The sequence below is a fragment of the Cygnus olor genome, chromosome 3, assembly GCF_009769625.2.
Source record: "Cygnus olor isolate bCygOlo1 chromosome 3, bCygOlo1.pri.v2, whole genome shotgun sequence".
NCBI lineage: Eukaryota > Metazoa > Chordata > Aves > Anseriformes > Anatidae > Cygnus > Cygnus olor.
The window spans coordinates 19,201,782-19,227,880 of NC_049171.1; the positions used below are offsets into that span (position 1 = coordinate 19,201,782).

Sequence of the window (26,099 nt, forward strand, 5' to 3'; positions counted from 1 at the left end):
GGCAGTAACAGCACATCCTGGGTAAGAACAGCACAGACTGGCATCTAATCCCTTTTTGAACCAGTCAAGGCCGTCTTTCTCCACTAACTTCGAGAATGTTAAATTTCAGCCTGCTCTTTACTGATGAAACTCCCTGCCTTTGTTTTTGAACCTGTCTTGTACTATTTTGGTGAGTACCACTTAGTTCTAGTATTGCAAGGTTTTGCCTATAATGGATTTTAAACAAACATACAAAACTTTATCGTTGCTTTTCTGTTTCCATAAACTTAATTCTTTCCAGGATACTTTCCTTACAAATGAAACCTATTGAACATCTCCTAATAGGACATTTGTTCCATCCTCTTCATTTATGTTGCTCTTACCTAATCTTGTTATGCCCTGCTTTACATACAAACGTCAGAACTGCACACCCTGTTGGAGGTATGGGCATATCAGTGTTCTATGGAGCTGTGAAATGATTTTATTCTCTGTACTCTTTGTAAAAATGCCCAATGTTTTGCTGTCCTTTGTAGCTACTGCTCATTCCCCTTGGAGAATTGTCAGTGGTGACACCAAGAGCTTTTGGGGAGTTGTAACAACCAGTTCTGAGCGCAGAATCATGTCAGGATGGCTTAAATTATCTTTCTCTACATGCATTAACTGATGTTTGTACACAGTGAAGTTCATCTGTCCTACTTGGACTGCCAAATTTTCTGGATCCTTCAGAAGTTCTCACCTTTGACATGGCGTGGAATTACCTGAAACTGTATCAGAAGTAGTTACTACTGTCACAGTGTAAACCCCTAGTCTGTCTTCGGGGAGCTCACAGTGAATGCCTGTTCTGTTCTTACCTTCAGCCTTTTGGAGCCTTGTTATAAATCCATTGGGATAAAGCTTGATGAATTCCTCCAGCTACAAAGAGGAAAAATGAAATTTGAAAGCGAAATCTCTCTCAAGCATAGCAATATAGAGATTTTCTTGAAGTCAGATTGTTACCAATGCAAGAAAAATACTGTGTTGCATGAGTGACTAAGGAAAGGAGCACTCACAAAGTTGGTTCAAACAGTCTCAGACCATTTTGAAATTAAATACTTTGAAAAAAAAATCACTTTTTTCCATGTTTTGGCTTTCCTCTGTATATCTTGAGTTCAGTTTCTTAATCAAATCCATTGAAATATATATGGAAAACAAATTGTTTTCCCAGTGCAAATGTTTCTGACTCCTATAAAATTAGGTTTGGGGCTTTGATTACATGTAGGGACACAAAAAGCCACCAGAGGGCGAAAGAAAGTAGTTACCTCAAATTTTACACATGCAGGCATGCATGTGTACAAACACATCTTTTTGTTATTTTTGTTTCTGCAAACAAGATAGTGGCACTGTGTAACAATCATGAAGATCCAGTATAAATAGTTTGGTTTTGTAGGTCCAGAACCTACATGCATACAAACACAAAACTGCTGTTTAATTTTGATTAAAAAAGGAAAATAGTCTGTATTTAAAATCTACTAATTTCAAACATTGCATCTGCTCTGAGTGTAATGCACTGCACTTTTCACACAGTAAACTTGTGTGTTAAAACTTCCTGCAGAGAAATTTTACTGGTAAGGGTGTTGGAAATAACGCTGCTGGTGATGCTCTCAGCTACTTAGTACTGCACACAGCAGGCGGCATGGACTTCTCTGGGTTCTCTGTCCTTTGCACTAGTGAAAATGCTCTGTTTCGGGACATCTTTGGTATAGCCCCATGAACTAGAGTCTCTCCAACGTGCAGGTGGGCTGGGGGCTGGGGGTTGGCAAAATTGAACACATCTCCCAAAATACTGCCCAGTGCTCCCCTCAGCAGTACTGGAGGCCTGCGTGGAAGAAGTCTTGTTCGCATGGTTTGAGGGGAGAAATGAATCTGCTTGGTGTTCTTTGTTCTCTAGGTGTTCTTTGTAGATCATACTTGGTACTTTTCTAGGAATTATAGTTATGTCCAACCGGTAGTGTTCCCATTTAAGTACCCTCCAATAAGGTTTTGAGGGAAATAGTTGGATATCTGATGCATGTGATGGAAAACCACTATGGAAATAGTTTCTCTTCTCAAGCCTATGGGCTTATGGGTTTGAGAAGTTGTTTCATGTTAGTTGCTCTTCAAGTTGAAGGCCTCTGTGCATAGATAAATATTGAGCCCAGTCCAAAGGACAGGTAATAAAGCTGTATTGTCAGTGATGTGTTATGATCACATAACACTGCTGTAGGGGGTCTAGCTCAGTATAGTGTCTCAGCCAGTAGGTAAGAGCAAATATGTAGGGAAAAAGGTAAGAACTGAGGAGTTTACTTAAAAAATAATTAGCTAGAAGCACAGATGCTTGTTATTCATTGATTTAGCATTTCATCTTTATTTGACAACTGTTATTGGGATAATTGTAACGTTTGTGCTGAGGCAAAATAGAGCTAATGTCAGAAAGAAGAAGGAGGAGAGAAAATGACTGAAATTGATGTATTACAGGATGGTCATGATATCGAAAAGAATGCTCTAAAATATAGGAAGATAAGATGCTGCTGAATTAGAACCCTCAATGAGGGAGAATCCATTGAGTTATCAGGCTGCTCTGTCCTTCAGCATTGGAAGGTTTTATTCTATCCTCTCCTCTTTTTTTGAGAATAGAGCAAGAAAAACTGCTTTCCTTATCTGATCTGTAAGTAGTCTTGTTTGCCCAGTGTTCAAATGCTGTATCAGTTCAATATAGTAAACTAGAAAAAAAGTTTTCTCTACCTCCAGCCAGCACATTGCTGCAGTAAGTAACGTTTGGTGGATACATATATTGTATTGTAGTATGTCTAAGCATACTTTGTCCAACTAGCTTGTCAATAAGTGAAATCCAGAAGCTTGTTCTTCTCTGGTGTGTATGGACTTCGCAGTTATCGCTGAAACATATAAGTGAAACCAAGCATTCTGTGCAAGATCCATCAGGTAAACATTAAGAGGTTTTGGGACTTCACTTTTTTCACATTCCATTTTGTTGCTCTATTTCTACCACGAAAAATGTAGTCTGCTTTTACTTCCTCATACCACATCATTATTAATAGGCTAGAGAGGCTGAAGGAGGGTCACTTGCTTGATAGACTCTTAAGAGAACACTGAAGATCTATTTTTTTCCTCTTCCTGTTGACCTAATCAATATCACAATTCAGCTCCTAACCATATCCTAACTATTTGGTCAGTAGGCTTATATTTTTTTAATGTGTAATGTAGCCAATCTAGATTTGGATGTATCCACCTGATAACACTAAATCACATTGATTCATGAATTTCATTTTATCCTTTAAAATAAGTTGTTTCTGTTTCTGCATTCTGCTCTCTACTGTGCTTGTGTGAAAACTTGTAAGGTGACTAATTTTTTTCTAGTTTTTAGATGGTAGCTGCAATGCCAATTTTCATATTTAAGAAAACTGATTGTATTTCATGGGGGCATCAAATGAGCATCAACATTTTTAACCATTAGGCATAGAACTTAAGAACCATTGCAGATGTTTCTGCTACTGTAGCTACTGAAGTTGTGCCTAGCTACAGGGAAGGAAGGAAGGCAAGGTTAATATTTATGTGCATTTTCTGGCATTGTGAAGACTCTTCTGCAGCTCAGCTTAATTTTGTCTATTGCATGTGCTGTCTGGTAGACCAATCATGCTCTTCCACTGTTTAAGAATTATAGGGTAATTCAAGTTTTAAGGGATGTAAGAGTCACAGCATTGAGGTCAGACCAGGTTTTTTAGGTCTTTACATGGTTGGTTCTTGAAAGCCTTCCAGAATGGAGATTACACAAGCTCTTGGGCAACCTGCTTGGCTCCTGTAGTGGAGGAAAAACTGTTGGCTTGTGTCCAGTGACTTGCACCTAGTGGTTCTTATTCTCCCACCACAGTGAAGAGTCTTGGTCTGTCCTCTTGAAATACCTCCTCATAGGTTCTGAAAGGCTACTGTTAGGTCCCCCTGGGGCCTTCTCTTCTCCAGTTTCAAGAAAACTTTCAAGAAAGCTTTCAAAGCTTTCCCTGCTTTGCCCCATCCTATCATTTATTCATAATGCCTAATCAATGTTGCCTATTACTTCATGTTCTTAGAAAAACAACTTCTGCTTTCCCTTCACCATGGTTTTTTATGCATGCGATGGGTTCACCTCAAAGGTATGAGAAGCCAGGATCCTCAAAGGTAAAGAGAAGCCAGGATTTGTTCCTTGTTGCTCTCTGGCTTCATCAGCAGTCTCCACCACACAGGAGGTGAGATGAAACTGATCATCCAGTTCCAACCAAGCTGTAGCAGAAGTTTCAGCTGACTTCGCTAAAGCTTAATGTAAGATTATGCTGCGTTTTACTCCTGTGTGAGTGAATATAAACTGGTCATAAACAACCTGTGAGCTGAACCTTTGGGAACTTGTCCTTCAGCAATGATCTGAAGCCAACAATGAAGATACAGGGTCAAAGCTGAACTTGAAATTTGTTATTTTAAACTAGATATTAGTGAACTATTTCACACAGATTCTACATTGTATTTTCTGAAATTAGTATGTGTAGCATAAAGGAAATGTGAATGTGGGAGGTGATTTTGTTAAGTGAGTACTTTAGCTCAATCTGTTGATACCATTTTGGCCTAGACATAAGAAGCCAACAAATGCTGAGAGTCAGTAAACCTAGGGCAGCAAATAGGAAAGTTTTGCCACGTGCTTTTAAGGCAGTAAGGAGGAAGAAAATGTAATAGCATGTAAGTTATTAGCAAAAGGGGAAGTATATATGGAGTATATATACTCAGGGGATGGAAGTTATTGGAGATCAGTGTGTGAGCTGGGGGCTCTATAGGGACAGTATATCCCATGGTAGAGTTGATGGTGGAGGAAAAATGAGTCTGATTCTGAAGTTTGGGTTGATTTTTTTGAAGACATGGAGAAGTAAATGTACATAGAACTGTACCTAGAACCATTACAGATACCAGCTCAGACATCAATGTATGGCAGCTTTCTCTGTAGAGACAACTCTCAGGTTGAAGATGCACCTTGCTTCTGTTCTTTTCCGTAAAGAATAGAATGAAATTACCTAAAAACCAGTGTTAAAAATAAACCCAGGGCACAGGATGGGAGGTGCAGGGCAGTCCCTGTGGCCGAGGGGCAGCCTTTCTCTCTGGCAAGCCAAATGCTCCGGTGGAGCCAGACCCAGAAAAGGGGCCCTCAGCCCCCCCAACCCTCCTTGTCCACGTGAGGGCATCTTCCAGGCTGCTTCCAACATAGCTGCCTTTGGCCACGCGTGGGCCGCTCCGTCACAGAGGCTTGCTGAGGTCACAGTGGCCACCACTGCCCGGGGCCCTATAAAACAGGCCCCCTGCAGCTGGCCCAGCATTCGCTGAGCATCTAGGCCCTCTGACTGCCAGCTTGTGCTGCAGTAAGGAGACTAGAAGAGCAAGGCGAGTGGCAGGCCTCCTTGGTGTGCAAGGACAGCGATACAGTCTGGTGAAGCACCAAGAAGGAATGCACCTGAGCAGAAGGAGATGTGTCGTGGGCGGAGGGATAGCGCCGGTGGCACAAGAGACACCAGTGCCCAAGGGGTCTCTGGCGCCTGGCCCACAGACAGATACAGGTGGTATCATTGGCACCGCAATGATGTGGGGACCAGACCAGACCAGCCCCTCAAACACCCAGCGACAGGGGGCCTGGGCCTTACCATAGGAGCAACGGTGACATGGGGCGAAGGCGGGAGCATCAGACAGACAGTCGCAGGGAGCAGAGGCGTGCCCATAGTCTGGAGCACAGTGTGGGACCCAGTAATGGCCGTAAACCAGACAGCAGCATTGGACCCATGTATGAAAATCAAGCCGACAATGGCATGGGACTGAGCCATGGAACTGGACGACCCCCTGGTTTGGCACCCTGGCCAGAGAACATTCTGGATGGAAGGCATCCCATTTAGGCAGTCCTGGGCAAGGACTGGCTTAGCCTTCTGCCCAGCACAGTGGAGCCCATGGAACTGGATCCACCAGATGGGGAGGAAATGATGGAAGTGGATCCACCTCGGCCAGATCAGACCTGGGACTACTGTGGCATGTCTGTGCTCTGCCATCCGACAGCACCAACAGCATCGCAGGAGTGCCTAGTGAGCCCCGTACTTGTTGCTAAGGCTCCATTGCAAGCATTAGCTTGGAGCCACCAAACACCACGGACATCCCGCAGGCTTGCCTGCAAGATGTCCTGGCAATAAACAACTCTTGCCAATTCTCAGGGGTTGTGTGAGTGCTTCTTTTGGGGGAGGGGAATGGGCTAAAGTTGCACCAGGGGAGGTTTAGGTTGGATATTAGGAAGAACTTCTTTACCGAAAGGGTTGTTAGGCATTGGAATGGGCTGCCCAGGGAAGTGGTTGAGTCACCATCCCTGGAGGTCTTTAAGAGACGTTTAGATGTTGAGCTTAGTGATATGGTTTAGTGAAGGACTTGTTAGTGTTAGGTCAGAGGTTGGACTAGGTGGTCTTGGAGGTCTCTTCCAACCTGGGTGATCTGTATTTCATTCTTCAAATTCCTTCTGTCTGACTCCCTGCTTCGTTGTGATACCTGCCAAGATATGAACATACGCATGATGTTGCACTGAAATTGCCATCTGTTATTATGGCTAATATGTTGTCATTTTTTCCCTTTGTTACACGGGTGTACATTCAGCTGTTGTCTGCATTGTGCCTGCAATGGAGTCTTTCTGAGTGTTTTGTACAGTGCGTAGCAGAGCCCTGAAACGTTGGTGTTCTCGGATAGAGAAATCTGTTCCAATGAAATGCTTCAGAGGGTGAGTCTATATCGAAGAATAGCTGTTGGTTGCTAGAAGGATGATATCCTGGCTCTGCTTAGGACTGGTGAGTTTAGAAAGATCTAACTTGTCCAGCAAAGCCATTATCGGTGAGGCTGAGAGATGGGTTTGTTTTAGGAAGACTGTCTTCTTAGGTTTTCCTAATACGAGAAACATAAATTGCTTTTTTTAATTTGAATTCCATTTTCCTGATGCCTCAAGATACCAACAACTAGTACATCCAGGAGGTCCAGAGAAAGAAGAATAGTGTCCTATGCTAGTCAGCAGCTTTCTCAACCTAGGGCATTTGAGCAATACATAATGCAGCAGGCTGCTAACAACCATTTAGTTTTCAATTGTTTACAGCTCCGAAGCGCTCATAGGAGAGAAATTGCACCAAAATTTTTTAATCAAACTAGAGTGGAGAGTCATACAGGTCTTCCTGAAGGAGCTTATAATCTACAAAGAAAAGCCACAAAAACATTGCAAGTTAGAAACAAACCTCTAAAAGCCATCCTATAGTCAAATTTTCAGCTCAGAGACAGGACACCTTCTTTGTGAGTACTGACCAAATACATGTTATGTTTATGGCAAATGTCATCTCACTGGGATCACAGATACATGGAAGAACACAGGCTCTTTAGGAAGGACAGATCAGGAAGGCTTAAAGGGAAAAGATCTCAATCACAAGTCATTGCTGGGTGAAACTGTGTGTATTGAGAGTGGCTACGCTTCTGGGTCTTTACTGAGGTAAAGAAGTGGAAACTGCAAGAGTCTGCCGTAAGGGGTGGTGAACTTATCTTTTCAAACTGAGATATTAGATGTTAGTCCTGTAAATTTGGGTGATCAAACTGCTCACGTTGGATGTAATTCCACTTGTCCTGTTTGAAACAGATTTCCACGAAGTGTCAAGCCGTTATTATTTGTCTTTGGAACTCATATGCAATGAAATAGAAATGCTAAAGCTTATTTGAATAGAACATTGAATGTGCAACTGTCTGGTGATGGCCTAATTCAATGAGGGGATAAGTGGTTCTCAGTTGTCATTAAATTGTTAAGGAGTATAGTGTTTTAATATCTCATGAAACATCAAGTGGGAGCGTTAATGCATTGCTATCATCTAGTCCCACTTAACTGACAGCTGCTGTGGCTTTTGTGGTGATGGAAGTGAGTGCCTCCATGAGACTCCTGCTTTCTCTTTGGTACTTTTACACACACACAAAAAAAGGGGCAACGTTGATAATAGTGTTCAGCTTCGCTAGCCTTAGTGATGATGGAAGTCAACACGTATATAGGGTTCATTGGCTTTTATTGGTGTGTTGTGCAGCTCTCCTCAGCCCAGGGTTATATCTCCCAATGTTTTTTGTATGGCCAGCTGATACCTTGCTTTGGGTACGGCTGCTGCAGTTCTGGTGGGCGGGTGGTAACAAGAGTGGGAAGGCTACCACGAAGAAACAAAAGCAAGTAGTTAGTGCTAATTTCTCCATTTAATTTCTCCATTCTTTTCTACTATATTAAAATACCTAGAGAGGGATACCTGATGTATCAAAAGTGTCATAAGTCACTGTTGTGTCTTAGGAGATCTGTTCTTCTGAAGTGTCAGAAAGCAAGCATGTCTGTTTGTGCTGCTAAGCAGCTTTTACAGTGTTGTAGCCAAATTTTGCCTGAAGAGCAGAGTTCAGCTCATTGGTGTAGTGAGGGTTACAGTTCCTCACTCAGGCTGTCCTTCTATGGCAGAATTCCAGAAATGCAGTCAGTAAATGTTAAGCTCCCTTAAGTATCTGTCTTCGGAAAGCACATCCCAAGGGAAAGATACGTGCTGAAACATCTCAAATCACCTCTGGATAGGGTAAGAAACCTCAGTATAAAAAAGTGCAGTTTGTGCCTTCTCCAGTTTTTCAGCCTGTTTTCTGCAGGTTCTGTCTCCTGCTTCCAAATAACGTGATTGGTTTACCTGTCTCTTCGTGTCGTACCTGCTCCTTTGCACACTTTCAGATCATTATCTCTGTGTCGCTGTCCAGCCTGTGAGGGTTTCAAAACCTCCTTATACATCTGTGAGCACAATGCAAAATGGGAGCCTGCTGTCTAGCACCCAAGTCTCACCCATGTTGTATTTGTGTGCAGTAGATGTGAACTTATGATCATCTGTGGTCTGCATGCTAGCAGTAAAGCTGCTGTTTGTGCAGTGTTTTCCATATGTTAGAGTCATGAGACAACAGGTGGGCATGGAAGATGTCTTCTGTATGAACGTATGTCTGGGCTGGACTTGATTGGAGCATGTTACTGTGTTTCTACTAATTATTTCTGCTTCCATCTTGACTTGGAAACATACTTCTATTAGGATACAGAGTGAGCTAGTATATCATGTTTCTGCTGTGTTTCTATGTTTATATTTTTCAAAATCAAAAGCTGTTTCTTGGTAGCTAAAAAATAAGTGGAAAGAAAAATTAGGCTGCCTACAACTTATTATTCTTACATATACCTCACCCCATGTATTTCAGAAAAAATGTACAATGAAAGACTATGCAGGCTTGTAACACTAAAGAAGAAATTCTGAACGCAAAAAAAGAATGATGGTGGTTATTTCCCCACCATATTCTTTTACAGGTAAAAGATGTGTTGTGGAATAAATGGAATGTGGTTCATCTTTTTATGACGTAATTAAAAAGGCTACGAAGTTATTCTTTAAAAGATGCATACTTAAATAATTTTGGTTTTGATTTCTTCATTTTATTAAAACAGGAGAAGGATGTTTACCTTCATTAATACGGAAAAGCGATAAGTCTGTCAATGGTAAGAAGAAGGCTTCTGAATACTCACTGCTTGTTCCTGTCCTACTGAGAGCATTAATGGGCACCAGCTGGGCTGTAGCTATAGCGGCTTCGCCACTTCAGCCTTGCACAGCAAGAGCTGCTGTGGCAGTGCTGCAGAAGGGCCTCCTGTGCAGATTTAGGAAGCATACACTTCAGTTGTTGTTCCCTGGGCAACAGAATAACTGCAGCCAGCTGGCTTTGCACCACCTGAGCTGATCAAAGAGCAAACCCTGTCAGGCACTGATACTTCGGCTCCTCCAGCTTCGGTGTGAATGTCTGCAGGCAGTGATGTAGGAAGCATTGTCATTTGGGTTTCAAGGTTAAACACAGGGGAATGAGGCAGAATGACAGCAGAAAGTAAAATGTAAACATTGTTCCTGTAGATGCTACTGTCTGTGTATCGTTATTGATTCTAAGAAATCGATTAAAAATACTTAATTACTAATGTATATATAAAATGTGCTTCAGAACGATTTAAAAAGAGAGCAGGAGACTAGCAATAACCGTCTTTTTCTTTATTCCAAAAGAATACATTAATCAAGGGTGATTTATCACGTATATTTAAGTAAGAAAAGAAAGACCATAAAGAACAATTGAACAGAAAGACTCAAGTGCTCTGTGCAGTGACATAATTGGGGAGGGCAGAGCAGAGCTGGACCAGGTCTGCTTTGGGCGACTGCTGTAAGCCTCTGACAAGCCAGGACCGCAGTTGTTCTGTATGTCAGAGGATGCTTCAGTGGCATGGTAGGTTTTATTCAGCAAGTGGTGCCAGAAGAATGAAAGGTAGATGATTGAACAGCTGTGAGCTGCAGTGTTGACTGATGTGTTCCTGTATAATTGGGATCAAAATCCACTTGTGTGGGATTGGGGGGTGGTGTGGTGGTGGTAATACTTCTTGTATGTTCATTTAACTGTATTTTTACACTTTACCCTTTATATTATGGCAATGCCTTCAGGCATCGCTTTGCTTACAAGTTGGGGGGGGGGGGTTAACTTCTTAAAATCACATTTTAAACTTTGTAAACATCGATGTTTTTAATTACTCCTCTTGAAATATGTTTCTTCTTTATCTTTTTTAATGCCTCTATTGCTTGTGAATTGCGTAGCTTCAGTTCTGGAAGTGTAACTGCAGCGGGTGAACCGGAGGCAAGCAGAACATGGATAAGTGATAGTACATATCAATGTTTATCAAGTTCTCAATACACACCTGAATGAGTAAGGGAAACAGAATTGGTGGTTTTCTGTGTGTACTCAAACCTCTGCTGAAACTGCAGAGTATTGATCACCATCTATACTTCTGATGATGATTTATTTTATTCATATTCCATGTGTTTTTTTGTTGTTCAGTTTCATCTTTGTTTTAGTAACATTTGACTGTCTCCAAAATAATTTCAGGTGTTTTTTCTTTTCTTTTTCTTTAAACCCAGACCATCAAACAAAACTCTGAGTAGAGTAGTTTTTCTGTAGCTTCCTTCCAAAAAATCTATTTGTGGAAGGAGAGTTTCAGTAAAGGAATTAAGTTTGGAAAAACAGTGAAATTACTGGATTGCTTTCAATTGCAAAATCTTAGAGTTCCGACATAACAAGTATGGCTTTTTGTTCTCACTAATACGAAGAGAGATCTATTTCAGACCGCTTACTGTCTTCAGTGACTATAGACTACATCTCTTCCTTCTGCATCTATTCTGATTTAGTGTCAGTTATCCAGCTATCAGTTGGTTTCTTAGTATATTTACTGGGATTACAAGTCATGTCCTTGTTAAACTTGCAATTTATTAAAGGGAATAAACTGTATTTTTCAAGAAGTCTCTGTAAACAAATTTTTATAATGGCATCCATCTGAAAATTTGCTAAAATCCAGTATGAGTTACACTTAGTTCAGAAACGAGGCCAATTTAGACCCAAACTGCAATCACTGTGTAATCATTTTACATCTCCCCACATTGTTGATTCAGCACTAGCCTGGACAGAATGTTTGTAGCTTTCCATGCAAAGAATTCTTTGTGGTTTTCCAGGCTATAGAATTTTCTGAATAAATTTTTAAACGTCATTCAGAATTTTTATAAACTTTTAGGTTACTCTCTCTAAATCTGGAGACCTGACAGAGTTCACTTCTTTTACTATGTGAGTCTGTAGGAATTTCTTTCTCAGAGCTGATTAAGTTGGAGTAGCTCTCCCAGGGGAGCACTTTTTGGAGGTTGATAAACAGGATGCTTCACCTGTCTACAACTTCTACCCTTTTTCTGTGTTAAAAAGGTGATCGTGGGAAGCTGAAAATTGCTATGGAAATAGCCCTCATTGAGAAGTCTTTTGGAGTGCTGTAGTGAAAATTGGTATTGATTTGACCAAGTTGTGACCCTTTGCAAATTGCACACTCTGCATGCAGAGAATTTTCTCACTTGCTTGACTTGTAAAGTAGGCATCTAAAGAAGGCCTTGTGCTCTGTAGCTCTCTCGGGCTTTGGCTGAACTCCCCAAAGTTTGTTTCCTGCAGTTACTGCACCCTCAGAGCTGCCAGCGTAACTGTGTGTGTAGATGCTTTCTAACTCAGTGCTGTCAAAATGTGGGTTATTTGCTTATTCCTCGACTTCTTGCTTGCTTGTTTTTGAGCTTGGATCATTTCAACAGGACCAGGTAGAACAAACTGTGTACAGTCACTCTGGCAGGTCCGTGAGTATGGTGTCCTCTGTCGAGGAGATCGTGTTAATGAAGCTGGGGGAACAGTGCTTAACAGGGAGTTGTTGCAATTGTTAAAGCACGTCTAACTCTGGCTTTAACTGTACCTAGTGAAAGGTGTGCTGAAGGTGCACGATGGTTTAGATAAGTTTTTCTTGAGTAATGAGGAACAAAGGTGACAAAGATGTAACAGTTCAATGTCTTAGTCCTGGGTCACTTCTTGAGAGCAATGCTCTAGGAATACAGCGGGACTCCTTTCTGCGAACCTTTTACTCATATTTTATGAAGGTGTGACTTAACAGTTACTTAGTGCTTAGTTAAACCTACAAATATATTTCTTCATACACTCAGTGATAAGACTGCAACAGTAGCTAGCTTAACCTTATCTATTCTGCATTGGTGCTGTGCCATAAAGAAATAAAAATTCTGGTTTAAATATGAGGTAGGGAAAAGTGGCCTCAAAATATGTGAATAGCTTTAAGGAAGGCATAGAGATATGACCTAGTTATTATGTGTTTAGCTTGCTGCTCTTCCTTTGACAGAGTAACCGGTATTGTCATTTCAATATTACATTCATTCATATTGGTCTCAACATTTTTAGAGAAATAATGCAAGAGGTTATAGATAACAACCTTGTCATTATCAATGTGTGTGCACACTGGGATGAAGTGAAGATAGTAAAATAAGGGAAAATCTGGGGTTTCTGCTTGCCCTTAGGTATTCAGTGTAAGCAGTGGAACTATAGAAACAGTAGTGAAATTACTTAGTAATGTTGTTGGCAAATTTTAATATGAGTGCTTGGGAAGTTACAGCTATGTGGGTAATTCCAGAAACACTGTGTACTCCTAGCAAGCTTCTCATACAGCCATGAGAAGCTTATTGTGGGACTTGGATTTCTATGCAGTGAAAGTTATCTTGTGTTTATGGGTTCATAAAGGTTTGTTGCCAATGGTTATTTGATTAAAAGGAATCACGACCCACAAAAAAAAGTCCATGTCATCTGTCATTATGGGATGATACTTTGACTCAGACCTAAAGTTTGCCTGCTTATGGGGAGAATAATGGTATATATATTTTAAAAGTTCCGTATAAAAAGGAAAATTAAGCCTTGGTTAAGACCAGTTATATCTAAAAGTACTTCTGTGAGAGGCAGTGGTGATTCCATTTTGGTTTAACACATCTGGGAATTAATAAAGTGTCAGAACTGTAGATGAGTACATAAAAAGTGAAAAGAGAAACTAAAAGTACTCTCAAGTCTTCACTCTACAGGTTTCAGCCACGTATCTAATTCCAGAATTTGTCCAAACTGTAAAAATACAAGCTGAAGATCTGTGATATACATGCTGTTGTTTATAATAGTTGATCATTCAATAGCTGGAAAGTGGCCTGTCGTTTTTCCATGTGCATCTCCAAACCCATCTGCAAGCAGAGTGTGCTGCATGTTGAAGAGTTTCATGCAAACTGGTTTTTAGTGTTCCTTTCTGACACACGGAATTGTTGTGTCCCCCACCACCAGCCCCATGGAAGTGAAACAGGCATAGGATGGTACAGAGTTTTGCATGTGAAATTCTGAGCCAACCTAATAAAAAAAAAAAAAGATTGCCTAAAGTCCTACAAAGTCACAGCCATTAATACAGAAATCTTGCTTGCTCAAATTACTTTTCAGAAAGAGAAGCTTCTCATGCATTTTGGAAGAGCAAATGGCATCTGATATACATCATATAGTCAGAGCAGCTTTCCAGAGAGCCATTTCTTGGAGCGCAGCATATACTGTTCTTACATAGGTCTGTAAGATGTGGAAATCTGATAAATTTGTTTTTACTACCCAAATAAATCTCTTCTGCCAGGAATATAAAAGTATACTTCCATCTTGTTCCTTAGAAATGTCCATAGTTAAATCTGAAAACAAATGCGAAATCTTCATAGAATTGTTGCACACATTCACAATTGGTGGCCTTTGACAAATTTTCAAAGCATGAAAGTGTTATAGGAGCCCAGGTTACATCAAGTTTCAGAAAGATTTCAATATATTTACTTCAGATTCAATCAGTCTTCAAATCACTGCTCATTTAGTTGATTTAGATTTTTTAAAATTTTTTTCATTTTTGAGAAGTTAAAATGACTTTGTAAGGCTGTCTTAAGACTCGTGGTGCTCTTCTGACAGCAAAGATAGCTTGAGAAATGTGTAGTTCGTTTTCCATGATGGCTTTTGTGGTTCTCTGAATAGATGTTAGTGGTAGTGGAAAAGTTAAAGCTTTATATGCATGGTACGGACCTTTCCCTAATTATGATACACCATAAATTTCTTTTCCGTGTTCTTTAACATTTTAACATTCTGCCACGTATTTGAGTATCTAGGCAAAACATGGAGTAAATGTTACTTTCTCAAACTACATTGCACGTTCAGTTTAGGTTATCTTTATTTGTATAGTGTAGAATGCATACTGTGCATTGACTTGCCCTTTGCTAAAGAAAGGTAGCCATGTGCTACCTCTTCCTCTTCTTCATTCAATGGCACATAGATTTAAAGTGAAGGATTTGCCTCAAATGGTTTGGAAATGGCTATTTAGTTAGCATGCATTAGAATTATTAAAAGCTCAATTACATGCTAATAAATAAGGGATTGTCCATCATCTTTCGATATATAGTCTCTCAATACTGCATTCAACTTGTATAGAAATTCCAGTTTGCTGTATAACAGTTACCAAAATTGTACATATATTTCATACTTAGTGCATTCTATCAAATACGTAGTGCTCATGTATTCTGAATTCCATGCCTTAAAGTCCTTCTCTTACCCCGTTTACTTTTTTCAGAAATGGATGTTGCTTTTTGTCTTATTGTGTGTTGCTTGAATGCCTGTTTTGTGTGTATAATATTCAGATTGGTTACCTCTGTGGTGGAGACATTTCTGTTAAATGGCACTGAGCCTGAGAAGGCCTTTTTCAGATCTACCATCCACCCTTTTGAAAACAAACACCCTCATTACAGTTGTTCCTGTTTTCCTCTCTGCTGATTTGAGCTGGTCACGTCTGCTCACGGGTCTTTAATCAGGCACTTGACTAAGATCAGCCAGATGTACTTGAAGACAGAACAGTGAGAGAGAGGCATGTGAAAAGACTTTGCAACACAAAACGTTTCACCCGTTTCTTATCCACTGGACTTTGCATTTAGCATCTTCCAGCAGGTAGTGACGCCCCCTGTTCACCTAACATCCCTGTAGTTGGTTTCTTTGTTCCTGCTGCAGTAGCTAACTGACCTGTCCTTGTTCTGGGAAGCCTGGACCACAGCCCGTAACGATATGAACATATGTGGTGCTGCTCTCATCTCTTCCCATTTTGTGCTGCTAGAAATCCCTTTTTCTGGGGGGTGATGGGCGTTACCTTATGGTATTTTATAAACCATATGGTATTTTTTCCCTTCAATCTATAGTCAGCTCATTCCTTGTATGTTGTAATACTTTGCTATATGCATGTAAGTTGTTTGTTGTTTGGAAGCTGTTTTTGTTCACTGGAGGTACAGGAATGTATTTGGGTGGAAACCTGAAGTTTTGTGGTAAACTGTTATTGGTAGCAAAGGATACAACATAATGCTGTAGGTTTAACTGAAGGTAGCCCCTGAAAGGAAAATGTTAAAAGTGTCTCAATCATTACTGTTAAGGGCTCAAGTAATACAAGTTGTGCGTTATTCTCATTAACATCAACACGGGGAAAGCTTCAAAAACTCGCCTTAAACATAGTTGTTTTCATGGGCACCGATTTCTGCCTTCAAAACAGGGAGAACTGGGTTGAGTGAATGCTAATTATGAGTTTTGCAGCAACTTGACTGCTAACTTGAGGTCTGTCAGTATCCATGTTCTGTGTTCTTTGATTCAGCTTACTCTAATATTTTTAAATTTTTTAAACAGCAGATGTGCACTGCTTATAGATTTGTGTAAATGTTGATGCACTGTATCCAAAATATGTCTCCCATACAATGATCTGTTGACATTATTCTCTGTTGCTTAGCTTCAGACAGTAAAGTCATGACATGTGCTGCTGTTTGGAGGATGCCGAAGGAATTGGAATCAGGCAGTCATGAATCCCCTGATGATTCATCAAGCAACACTCAAACCCTGGAGCTACTCTGTCACCTTGACAACACAGCCCATGGCAATATGGCCTGGTAGGATTCTGCATATTTTATACTCCTAGAAAAAAACTAAAGGAGAGACCTGTGCTGTTAGTTTTGTGCAGATTTATATTGTAGAAGCTATACTATACACCTTAAAACTATCGTCTTTAAAAAAAGTACAAATTGGATTTTTGTCCCAGATGTTTCATAGATTAAAAACATTTATTATAGTCCTGCAAACACATATGGAGTAACAGCCTGTGTACTGTTTTAATGTGCTTCTCCCCACCTGCCCCCATCTAAAGCCTTTGTTGCACAAAGGTATTATACTTAGCGTTTCAGTCTTTTCATGGAATATAAATTTGATGTTGCTTTTCAGTCTTTACTCACCTGATTTGGCATGAGTGCAAGTCATTGTTTATTAAGGATAACAATTCATTATATTATTTAACTGTTTAACTGCTCTTTTCTATTATCTAAGAAAAGACAAGAAGAGCTGTAATACTGCAGAGAGAATTATAGAAGTTTGTTTCCCTTTCCTTTCTGTTCTTTGAAAGAAAGTTAAATGTGCCCGTTGGGTATTCACAAGTACTTTGCTTCTGGGGAATGTGTATGACGTGTTTCCACTGCTTCCTGAACAGATGTGGGGCAAAGAACCGCTAACGTGCGCGGTTCCTACTTCACCAACTGAAATGTTGTATGTGTTTGTGGGATCACCTGGCCACCTTCTACTGGCAAGAAAAGTTGAAATTATAAGAATATGGTCTGCAGCAGTCTCGGAAATGTCTGTCTGTCAGACAGAAAACAGCAGGCAATGATCGTGCAAGTTCTACAGTCCGTTTCACAATCAAAGAATTTTAAGAAAAATGGAACAACAGAGCAGATTTTTTTAAATGAAATGTGACATCTCTGAACTGAAACTGAACAGGGATAATGCAACATCAATGTTGGTATTACTATAAGTGTCTTAAATGAGAGTAGAAGGGGCCTCTGGTTTCTGAACTCAGATACCTGCTGTGTGAGGTATCCAGCATGATCTCATTATCCTTAAAGATATTCTAGTAGCGGTAACTTTGAATTGTATCAAAAAGGAAAGATACTTAAAATCAATCTCAGTTCCTTTTCAAAATCTGGTTATGTAAAGTTTTCTTTGTTTTTCCTTAGCGGCTAGTTAATGAATAATTTAGAAATGATAGCTAATTCAGTTGATTTTTAATTGTGGCATGCATTGTACCGTAAGTTTTAAGCCTCTGTTTCGGGTTTGGGGCTTGGACTTGAAATTTCAAGGTGTGGTTTGGTGGTTTTTTTAGGTTCTTCTTAGACAAGAATGGACATATCAACAAATTAAAGTGTGTTATCTAGGCTACTTTATTCTAATATCTCAGCTTAGCTAATGTTAGATTTTTTTCATGTTAGTAACTTTTAAAGCTTTGCTACTCATTTTCATATGAATACTTCTCTTTATAACTCTTTGATCACATTAGACAATTCAATTTTTACCATTGAAAACTTCTGATAATTACTTTCCAGTATAGCTGGGAATATTGTGAGGGCTTTTTTCATCTTCACCTTTTGCCCCTTAAAATTAATGTGCTTTGTCTTTTTATTTCCCTTAATCTGTTTCTCTCTCTCTGATATTGAGATACCTGGGTTTCATCAGAGGAAAAACGGGGCACATTGCTGCTTTATATCAGGATGTGAATTTATGTGCAAGCCCAAAATCAGTTTTTTTCTCTTCTGCTATAGTTGGTATTAAGTTCATATTCAATTTTGTCTCCTGTCATGTGATTGTTTTTGTTCAGTGCTAGTACTTACAAATATCTGCTACTATTTTAAAACCTGTTAACCTTTTCTCCATGACTTTTTGCCATTACATTTCTTTGGTGTCCTCTATTTTTGATTCTCATTTTATGTTCAAATTTCATTGTTAATCTCTGTAGATGTCTTATTTCTACGTCACTTTACTATTACAAAATTTCTGTGTTTATAATTGGTTAAAATTTAAGGTATGTTTGTCTGCTCTTTCAAATATCATAAATGAGATTGATGCCATTCTCATTAGGTTACGTGCCTAAAAGCATTTTAGCTGGTATGTCAGATCATCACAGAGGGCACATGGGCATGTGTGTTTTTTCGTTCTGTTTCTTACGTGTGTGTGGATATGTGCGTGTGCACATGCGTAAATACACATATGCATAAAGATTGAAAATGCCCTAAGTGATAGACATAAGTGTAAACAGAATACTTTGCATTAGTATTTCTCACCTTATGTCAGGCAAGCAAAGCTGAGTTAGAGGATCTTGTTCTAGAGCAGGCTAGTCTGTTCCTGCCTCTGTCATAGTGGAAACAGCTGATGCAAATGACAAATTTGGCACAAAAAGTTTATTTCAGTATCATTTAACAGTCCATGTCCCACTGAGTGGTGTGTTAACTACAAGTAGCACCTTAAATACTCTTCTGTGCATTTCAGATACTTACAAAAACTGGAAGTACCTGAGATACTTACAGCATGGCACGATTGTTGTTGGAACCAGTCTTTAATCAGAAGCAATTTTCCTCAATCTAAAATAAAAATACTTTTCAAACCTTACCGTAAGCCCAACTGCCTAATATACGTAACCACGCTGTGTGAGAGCAGTGGTGTTCTGGGGCCAGGTACCTGCAGGAAGAAGAGTAATGCTGCTTCTGGCTCTGTTTTAACTTGCCATTTAAGCATACTCTAGTATATTTCACTCACAGAACACAATTTTGACACTGAAGCTGGGGTTCAATGTGGCCACATGCACTCTGAGTTTCCATCCCCAGGGCACAGTATAGCAATAGGCCTCAAGCTCTACCCTGGCTGAAAAATCCCATATGACACTATGCAAATTCTGCGGTTCCCCCACCCCATCCGATGTGTTTCCTCTAAAATGACTGCAGAAATTGCTCTTTGCCCCTCCAGCTGTTTCAGAAATAAGCTTGCTTCAGCCCTTAATCTCTGCAGTAGAACATGGTCAATTCTATAAGCATCATGTGGCCCCAGAGGCTGGGCAAGACTTATACCTGACAGCTCCCTGTGTGCTTTCCTGCCAGACATTCCTACTGCTAGAACGTTTTCCTAGGTTGGCCACCTCACTGATCTTTGACAGACAAGCCAGTTACATGTTTCTTTCATGACATGTCATATATCCGTAATATTCTTTTTTTAAGCCTTCTTCAAGCTATAGAATGGCAATGGTGTCTAACTTCTGTCCTTCTGCTTTGGAAGTGAATCCTGGCTTTACACCCATCTGTATTTTTTATCAGCTTTCATTGAAGAAACTCATTCTGTTCTGTATGTGCTATTCATTCTGTGTAGCCATTACTAATGGTAACAGTAATGCAGCGTCAGTGTCTGCATATGTGAAATGTGTTACTCCTTACTTTGAAGCTTTCTTCCTGTTGGTATTAAAAAAGATGAGCAAAGTCATAAACTTGTAATCCTCATGTAAACCTTTTATCTGTACTTGTTCAAACAGTTTATTTTTTTCTTAACTCCTTGACCCTGCTTTTTGTTTGAAGTATGTTGCCACTTGATTTTTTTTCTTTATTAGTGAGTAGGTTCTAGCTCCTTAGTGTGTTGTTCCTGAAGCTGTAAAAAGGTTTGTCTTTGTAATAGTATCTGCAAATCCTCCAAGCAGATACACGGCTTTAGTCTTAAAGTGCTTTTTCTGGCGTGGGAAATAGAGTTCAACAGGAACAATAAACTATGCTGCCCAAAACATCTCACTCCTACAGTAATTTAGCTGCATATACTCTAGATCTTCTGTTATTGTAGGTATGTCATGGAAAAAAACACACAGCAATATGTGAAGGTATGGATGGAATAGTGAAATAATTTTTAATAATGAAATTACAATGTTTTTGTATATTTGCCTTAGAATATTGTTTGTCAGTGTTTCTGCCATGTTATTTAAATATTCTTGTTGTATATAATCAAATATTAATTATTTTAGTATTTCCTCAGTGTGTTGTATTCCTTAACCTGTATTTCATGTTTTATATAATGTCAGAAACAAGGCATAACTTCTTAAGTTAAAACAGAAAACAAAAGTCAATTATTGGGGAGGGGAAGTCCTCTTCTCTTCCTCTCCTCCAAAAGAGAATGGAAGCTAGTAATACAGTCCAAGATCTACTTAAAATGAACAAAAAAAATGCTGTCCTTGTGATAATGTAATCTTAATCGTAATAAACAGAAGACACTTCTGTTTTTAATGTTACTGCTCTGGTCAAGCTGAACCAGTGCTATAACTTGCAGCTTAAAGATAATCAACAGCCCCTGAGGAGTTTGGGACTATGGTCTCTTCTTGTACACTGATATTGCTATAGCTGTACTTAGCAGCACTTAACATCTAGGAAATGCTGTTTGCGTATGACAAATCCTTTGTTGGTTACTCAGGTTGAATAGACTAAAGCGTAGACAAAACTGAGAATAGTGCCAAGGCCTCAAACATAGTCTCTCTTTAGGAAGGACAAGCTGGGGAGATGAGGAGGGAATTTGTCTTGTGTGTAAGTGCAGCTGGAGAGCATTGAGCTTTGTCCGGGGGTGGAGGACGAGCTAGCTGACAGCTTGTGTAAAGATTTGAGAGCAGAACGGTGTGGGTGACTCAATATGTGTCTGCTACAGGACACCTGATCAGGAGGAACAAGTAGATGAGACCTACAGACTGCTAGAAGTACCCTCGTGCTTGTGGGATCTGGTCCTTGTTCAGGGCTTGAACTGTCCCAGTATGTGCTGGAGGGACAAGACAGCAGGGCGTAAGCAATGTGGGGGCTTTCTGGAGAGCATTGGTGGGCAGCTTCCTGATCTTCAGAGATCTGTTTCAATAAGTCCCATGTGATAGGGCTCTAGGAGGGTCTGAGAAATCCTTAAGTGATACTCAAGGATCACTTTCTCTGAGCTCAAGAACGGTCCATTCCTATGAGCAGGAAGTCATGCAAAAATGCCAGGATACTTAGTAATATGCTGGATATACTGATAAACGGCAGACCTTAGAGGAGAAGGAAGTGTCCTGAAGAATCTAGTAATAATTTCATAACTTCAAAAGTACAGCTTTTTTTTCTAGAAATATGAATTAATATTCCTCATCTGTCTGAAATAAGCACGTGGGAACAGGCAAAACTACCCTCATAATGTCTTTAATCAACTATAATGACTTACCTCTGATACCAAATGAGTTTGGGGAAGCCCCCTAGCCTTGATAGGACCATCTTTTTAACTTGAGCAGTCAGTCTAAGAGCATAGACCAAACCTGAGCACGCGCACAACAAACAAATCTACCCTGTAGCATGGATTTCAATTAGTGCTACTCATGGGTTTTGTACTCTGTGGGATTTCCACGTTGATTATCTCTTCTGAAAATAGAAGAAACAATCTGCTCCACCTACAAGTCAATGGGAAGGAATTTAGGACTAAGTTACTGCAATCTGAAGAATGGTAGGTTACTTTGTAAGAGCTCTTACCACACCCTCCACAAGAACAGTCCCTGTGTACAACTTGTGTATTTTATTGCTGCAAAAAAATGAACACAGTAGAGAATGGCTGACTAATGTCTTAAGTCTGAAAACTGTTAGTCATAGCATCCTTTCTATAAAGTAGGTCTTGCTACTTACTGTTTCACATGTGGTTGTATAGCACGTTCATGTTTTGCCCCTGCTGGTAATTACGCTTACTGTGCTGCAGGTATGTGCAGGACATAGTTAAGCTGGTTAAACTATAGATGTTGATTCATATCTATAATCATTCATGACTTGAAATGTTGCCAGTGACCAGCTTTTGTTAGTTTAGTTCTTATGTACAGCCTGTATAATCAGTTTGCACAATTTTGTGTTGCTATTTAAAGTATGTAACGTATAAATTTTCTGGGGGTGGCCACCTAGATGGAAGCCTCGGATTGTTAATGAACTATGGAGATGATCACCTGTTGGTCATCTCTTCAAATCATGAATAATTATCAGGAATTTAATACTCTTTCCTACAAATTAGGTATTTAGGAGCTCATACTTAAAATGAATGGGTCCTACAACTTGCTTTCATGCAACAAATTCCCTGCCATGCTTTCTATTAGATCGTGAGCTCCTAGGATTCAGACTGTCTTTCTTAAGATTATATGTTCATAAATATCTTCTCAGTGCTGAGATTGTGATTTTTGCTTTAGAGAGCCCAATTCTTTTTCTTGTTGTAATCTTATGTAACTGCACACCTGCAGTAGACAGAGATGGAGTGAGGTAAATACAAATACTGAGGCTAGCCCTTCATTATTTTGCTTTTATTTAAAACAAACAAACAAAGGCTTGTGGGGTCACCGGCATTCTAGTTTGATCACTTAAGGGAAAAAAAAATTAAAAACACTTTAGTGCAAGTATTTATCCTGTGTCACCTCCTTGTGGGGTACTTTTGCATACATTTATGCAACAGTTATATTTTACTTAATGTAAAAATAATTCGAAGAGCCAGAAAGAAGTCCAAAGTAGGTGTCTTTGGGGGGTGGGGGTCTTGGCCAAATTAATCTTTACCTTTCTCATTCTTCTCAGTATACTCTTAATCATAAAAGATACTTAGATTCATCCATCTTAAGTTTCTATATCTGTATACGTATATTTAAGGAAGCTATGATTTTTCTTTTACTTTGTTTTGACTACTTGAACACCAAAATATACCTGGGTGGCTTAGTATTCTGAGACAAATCATAACCTGCATTCACTAAACATGTGTCAGCAGCATGGACTTCAATACCAGCAAACAGCCAGAACTGTTCTCATTCAAAAATGTGGCCACTCTGTAGAGCACTTGAGTAAGGAGTAAGAATTGTGGATTCCTGGCTGTCCTCTGAGCCTTATTCTTAGAATAATATCCTAGTCAACAAAAAAATTGAATTACTGTACTGCACAGAACGAAGAATATTTGGGTATATAACATTAATTTTTCCGATGGGTTCTTTTGAGGCTGCAGGATGTTTGGATATATTTTCCACTTTGCAGTGTGTGAGAATTTTCAGTTGAACAATTTTTTTTCTACTTATAAAACCAAAAAGCAGTTAAAACTTTTTGTCCAACATATTATGGCTGACTTCAATTCACATCTACAGAAGTGTTTACATGTTACTTTATTCTTCTGTAGCCTACAGTGGAGAACTTGAATTGTTCATTTATAAAAGCTCAGTATGTTAATAAATGATGGTGTTAACTATCTATTCAGCATAAAACAGATAATGTAGTCCTTTTATGTGTGCATTTGAATGAATATTGTAAACTCTCTTTTTTTCTTTACTAGGAAAATGTTCTCTTCACGATTTATTTTTTAACCAAAAACTGCTAGCTAGAAGCTAATCTGAAGCATCAGGAGTCAGATGATAACAAAACAGGGTAAAAGGCAACAAATATAATTGCTTGTCTGCTGTTTATAGATTATCTAAAGAGCAGTAGTGAAGTTGACACTCAGTTTCTGAGTGACAGCTGTGAATTTGACAAATATCTTGTCCATTTCTGAAAACTGTAAGCATCAGCAACTGTTGGCACACTGTGGGAAAATGGTATTGCCTGTTTATCTGCTTTCTTTTTAAAAGATTAGCACCACTTCTGCTGTGTCTAAAAAATATTCTAAAATGTATATTTTGCTTCAAAAGCAGTGTTTTTTTCTCACCAGTGTTTTTCCCCTTCTCTATGGTATTTCATCTGTTTGATATTCAGTTGCTACTGCAGAATATGGCTGAACATGTCACAAAGGGTGATTTGAATAACCACTTAAATTGTAAAATGTGAATGATCACCACAGCCACACCCATAAAACAGTGAACTTTCATAAAGGGTAAATTAAACAGAAGTAAAATGGGCATCTCACAAGGACAGAGTGAATGTGCAGAGACCTTTTTGTTCTAAGATATGTCAGCTGGGTTATATAATTGGCTCTAATTAGCACACTATTCAGCTATAAAAATTCTTTACCTTGAAGCTCAGTAACACTCAAAGACATGAAATTTCTTCCCACCTTCGAAAACAACAACAAAAAAATTGCTTCCAATCTTGCATTTAAAACCAAAGGCTCAGTGGTCAGTGTGGGAAAAGGGACAAATATATCAACAGGCATTGAGAATATTGATCTCTGGCTGGAAGAACCCTTAAAGAGGTAATTGCTCAAACCAAATTTTATTGTATATAATTAAAGAATATCTACATATATCAACACCAAATGACAGTGTTGCACTTCAAGCAATATGTAAGAAAAATAGTGAAATTTAAAACAAACAAAAAAAGTAAAAAACAAACAAACAAACAAAAAAAAAACCACTTAAAATCTTAAGGATTTCTTAGTTACCCATGTTACCCATTTGTCACCTCTTATGGTAGTGATGATTCTGTTGTCATTTAAAAGTGATGATCCCAAATTAATGTCTTCACTTTGGGAAAGTGAATTGTGGAAGGTTAACTGTGTGATCAGGTGGAGGTCATGGTGCATTGATATTTTATCCTATTATATGTAGATAAAGTGTTTTCATCTCTTTGAAGGGCTTAATAAATATATCTGTGCAGCAAAACTATATGGAATCCTAAAATATACATAGCTGTGACAACTGGCTACTTCTAATTATTATAAACCAAATTGATGCTTGAACCTGTAATTGAAACTGCTTAATCATTTTATTATCAACACTTGTTTTCAGTTGCTTATAAGTTTTTCTAAGGTGTAACATACAACTTCTAACAAGAAACACTTCTTAAAAATAAGACTGACGATAACGAAAGTAAAACAGCCTAATTTAAAGCAAATCATAGAATCATTCTAGTTCTATATACTTGTTAAAACACCTTTAAAACATGATGGCAGCTTAATGTGCTAAATGAAGTGATTTTGTCCTAATACAACAGAGCTCGTTACAAATGATCTTTTATAAGTAGTTAGTTTCCATGGATTGACAATGTAGTAAGGATGCAGGTCATGGTTCCAGCTGAAGATAGATGCAGAAGCTGTTCCTTTATTTGAGCTGCCCTTTTCCCTTAGGGAAACATTCAGTGGGTGAGGAGTCAGCAACACACCGGTATTTATAGTTCCAGCTGCTTTATCTGCATGGTATTAATTTACCTTTTTTGGCATGATGCTATCTTCTCCTTATTACCTGGCTTCTCTTTAACAGTTGTATTTGTCTAAGCACTTTTTTCAGTAAAAGTACAGAGTTAAAAGCAATGAAACTCTTCATGGAAGAAGCAAAGTGGAAAATCTTAGTTGAGAATGAGGTATTTCGCTTAAGTTGTGAAGAACCTACACTGTTTCACCCTACACTTTTACTTTTCTGTTAATTTCTCTTCCTAATGGTTTATAGCATATCCTGGATTGGATTGAGCCCCATGGGTTTGATCTGATGTCAGGCAGCTCGTACTTACTGTATTAGGAAGGTAAGAGTAATATAAAAGAGTAACATAAATTGGGAGATAAATGGTGCATAAGAGCATTTATAGCGTACAGTACCAAGGTAGGAAGGTAGCCATTGGCTGCCTGATGTTGGGCTTGCTTGCCCAAGACTGCATCTACTCACAAAGCCTTGTTTCATGTCTTCAATCTAGAGACTGACTTGATTCATGCAAAAAGTTAGACTAGAAAATCTGTGTCTAGTGATGGACTCTTGACAAACTTCAAGAGCTATTTCTTCACATATGCACTGAGAACATGTATGTCAAATGCTTTTGAGGAAATTAAGTTTTTTGTCTAGT

The 26,099-nt window shown here is 39.1% G+C and overlaps 1 protein-coding gene across 2 annotated transcripts in view; it reads left to right on the plus strand.

The window, feature by feature from the left end:
• The window catches only part of EIPR1 (EARP complex and GARP complex interacting protein 1), a 75,210-nt gene that overhangs the window by 25,392 nt on the left and 23,719 nt on the right, over positions 1-26,099 (plus strand). For both annotated transcript variants that reach the window (XM_040550632.1, XM_040550630.1), the window contains exon 4: positions 16,268-16,424. In XM_040550632.1, the coding sequence (XP_040406566.1) occupies positions 16,268-16,424 (157 nt within the window). The remainder of the gene's footprint in view (positions 1-16,267; positions 16,425-26,099) is intronic.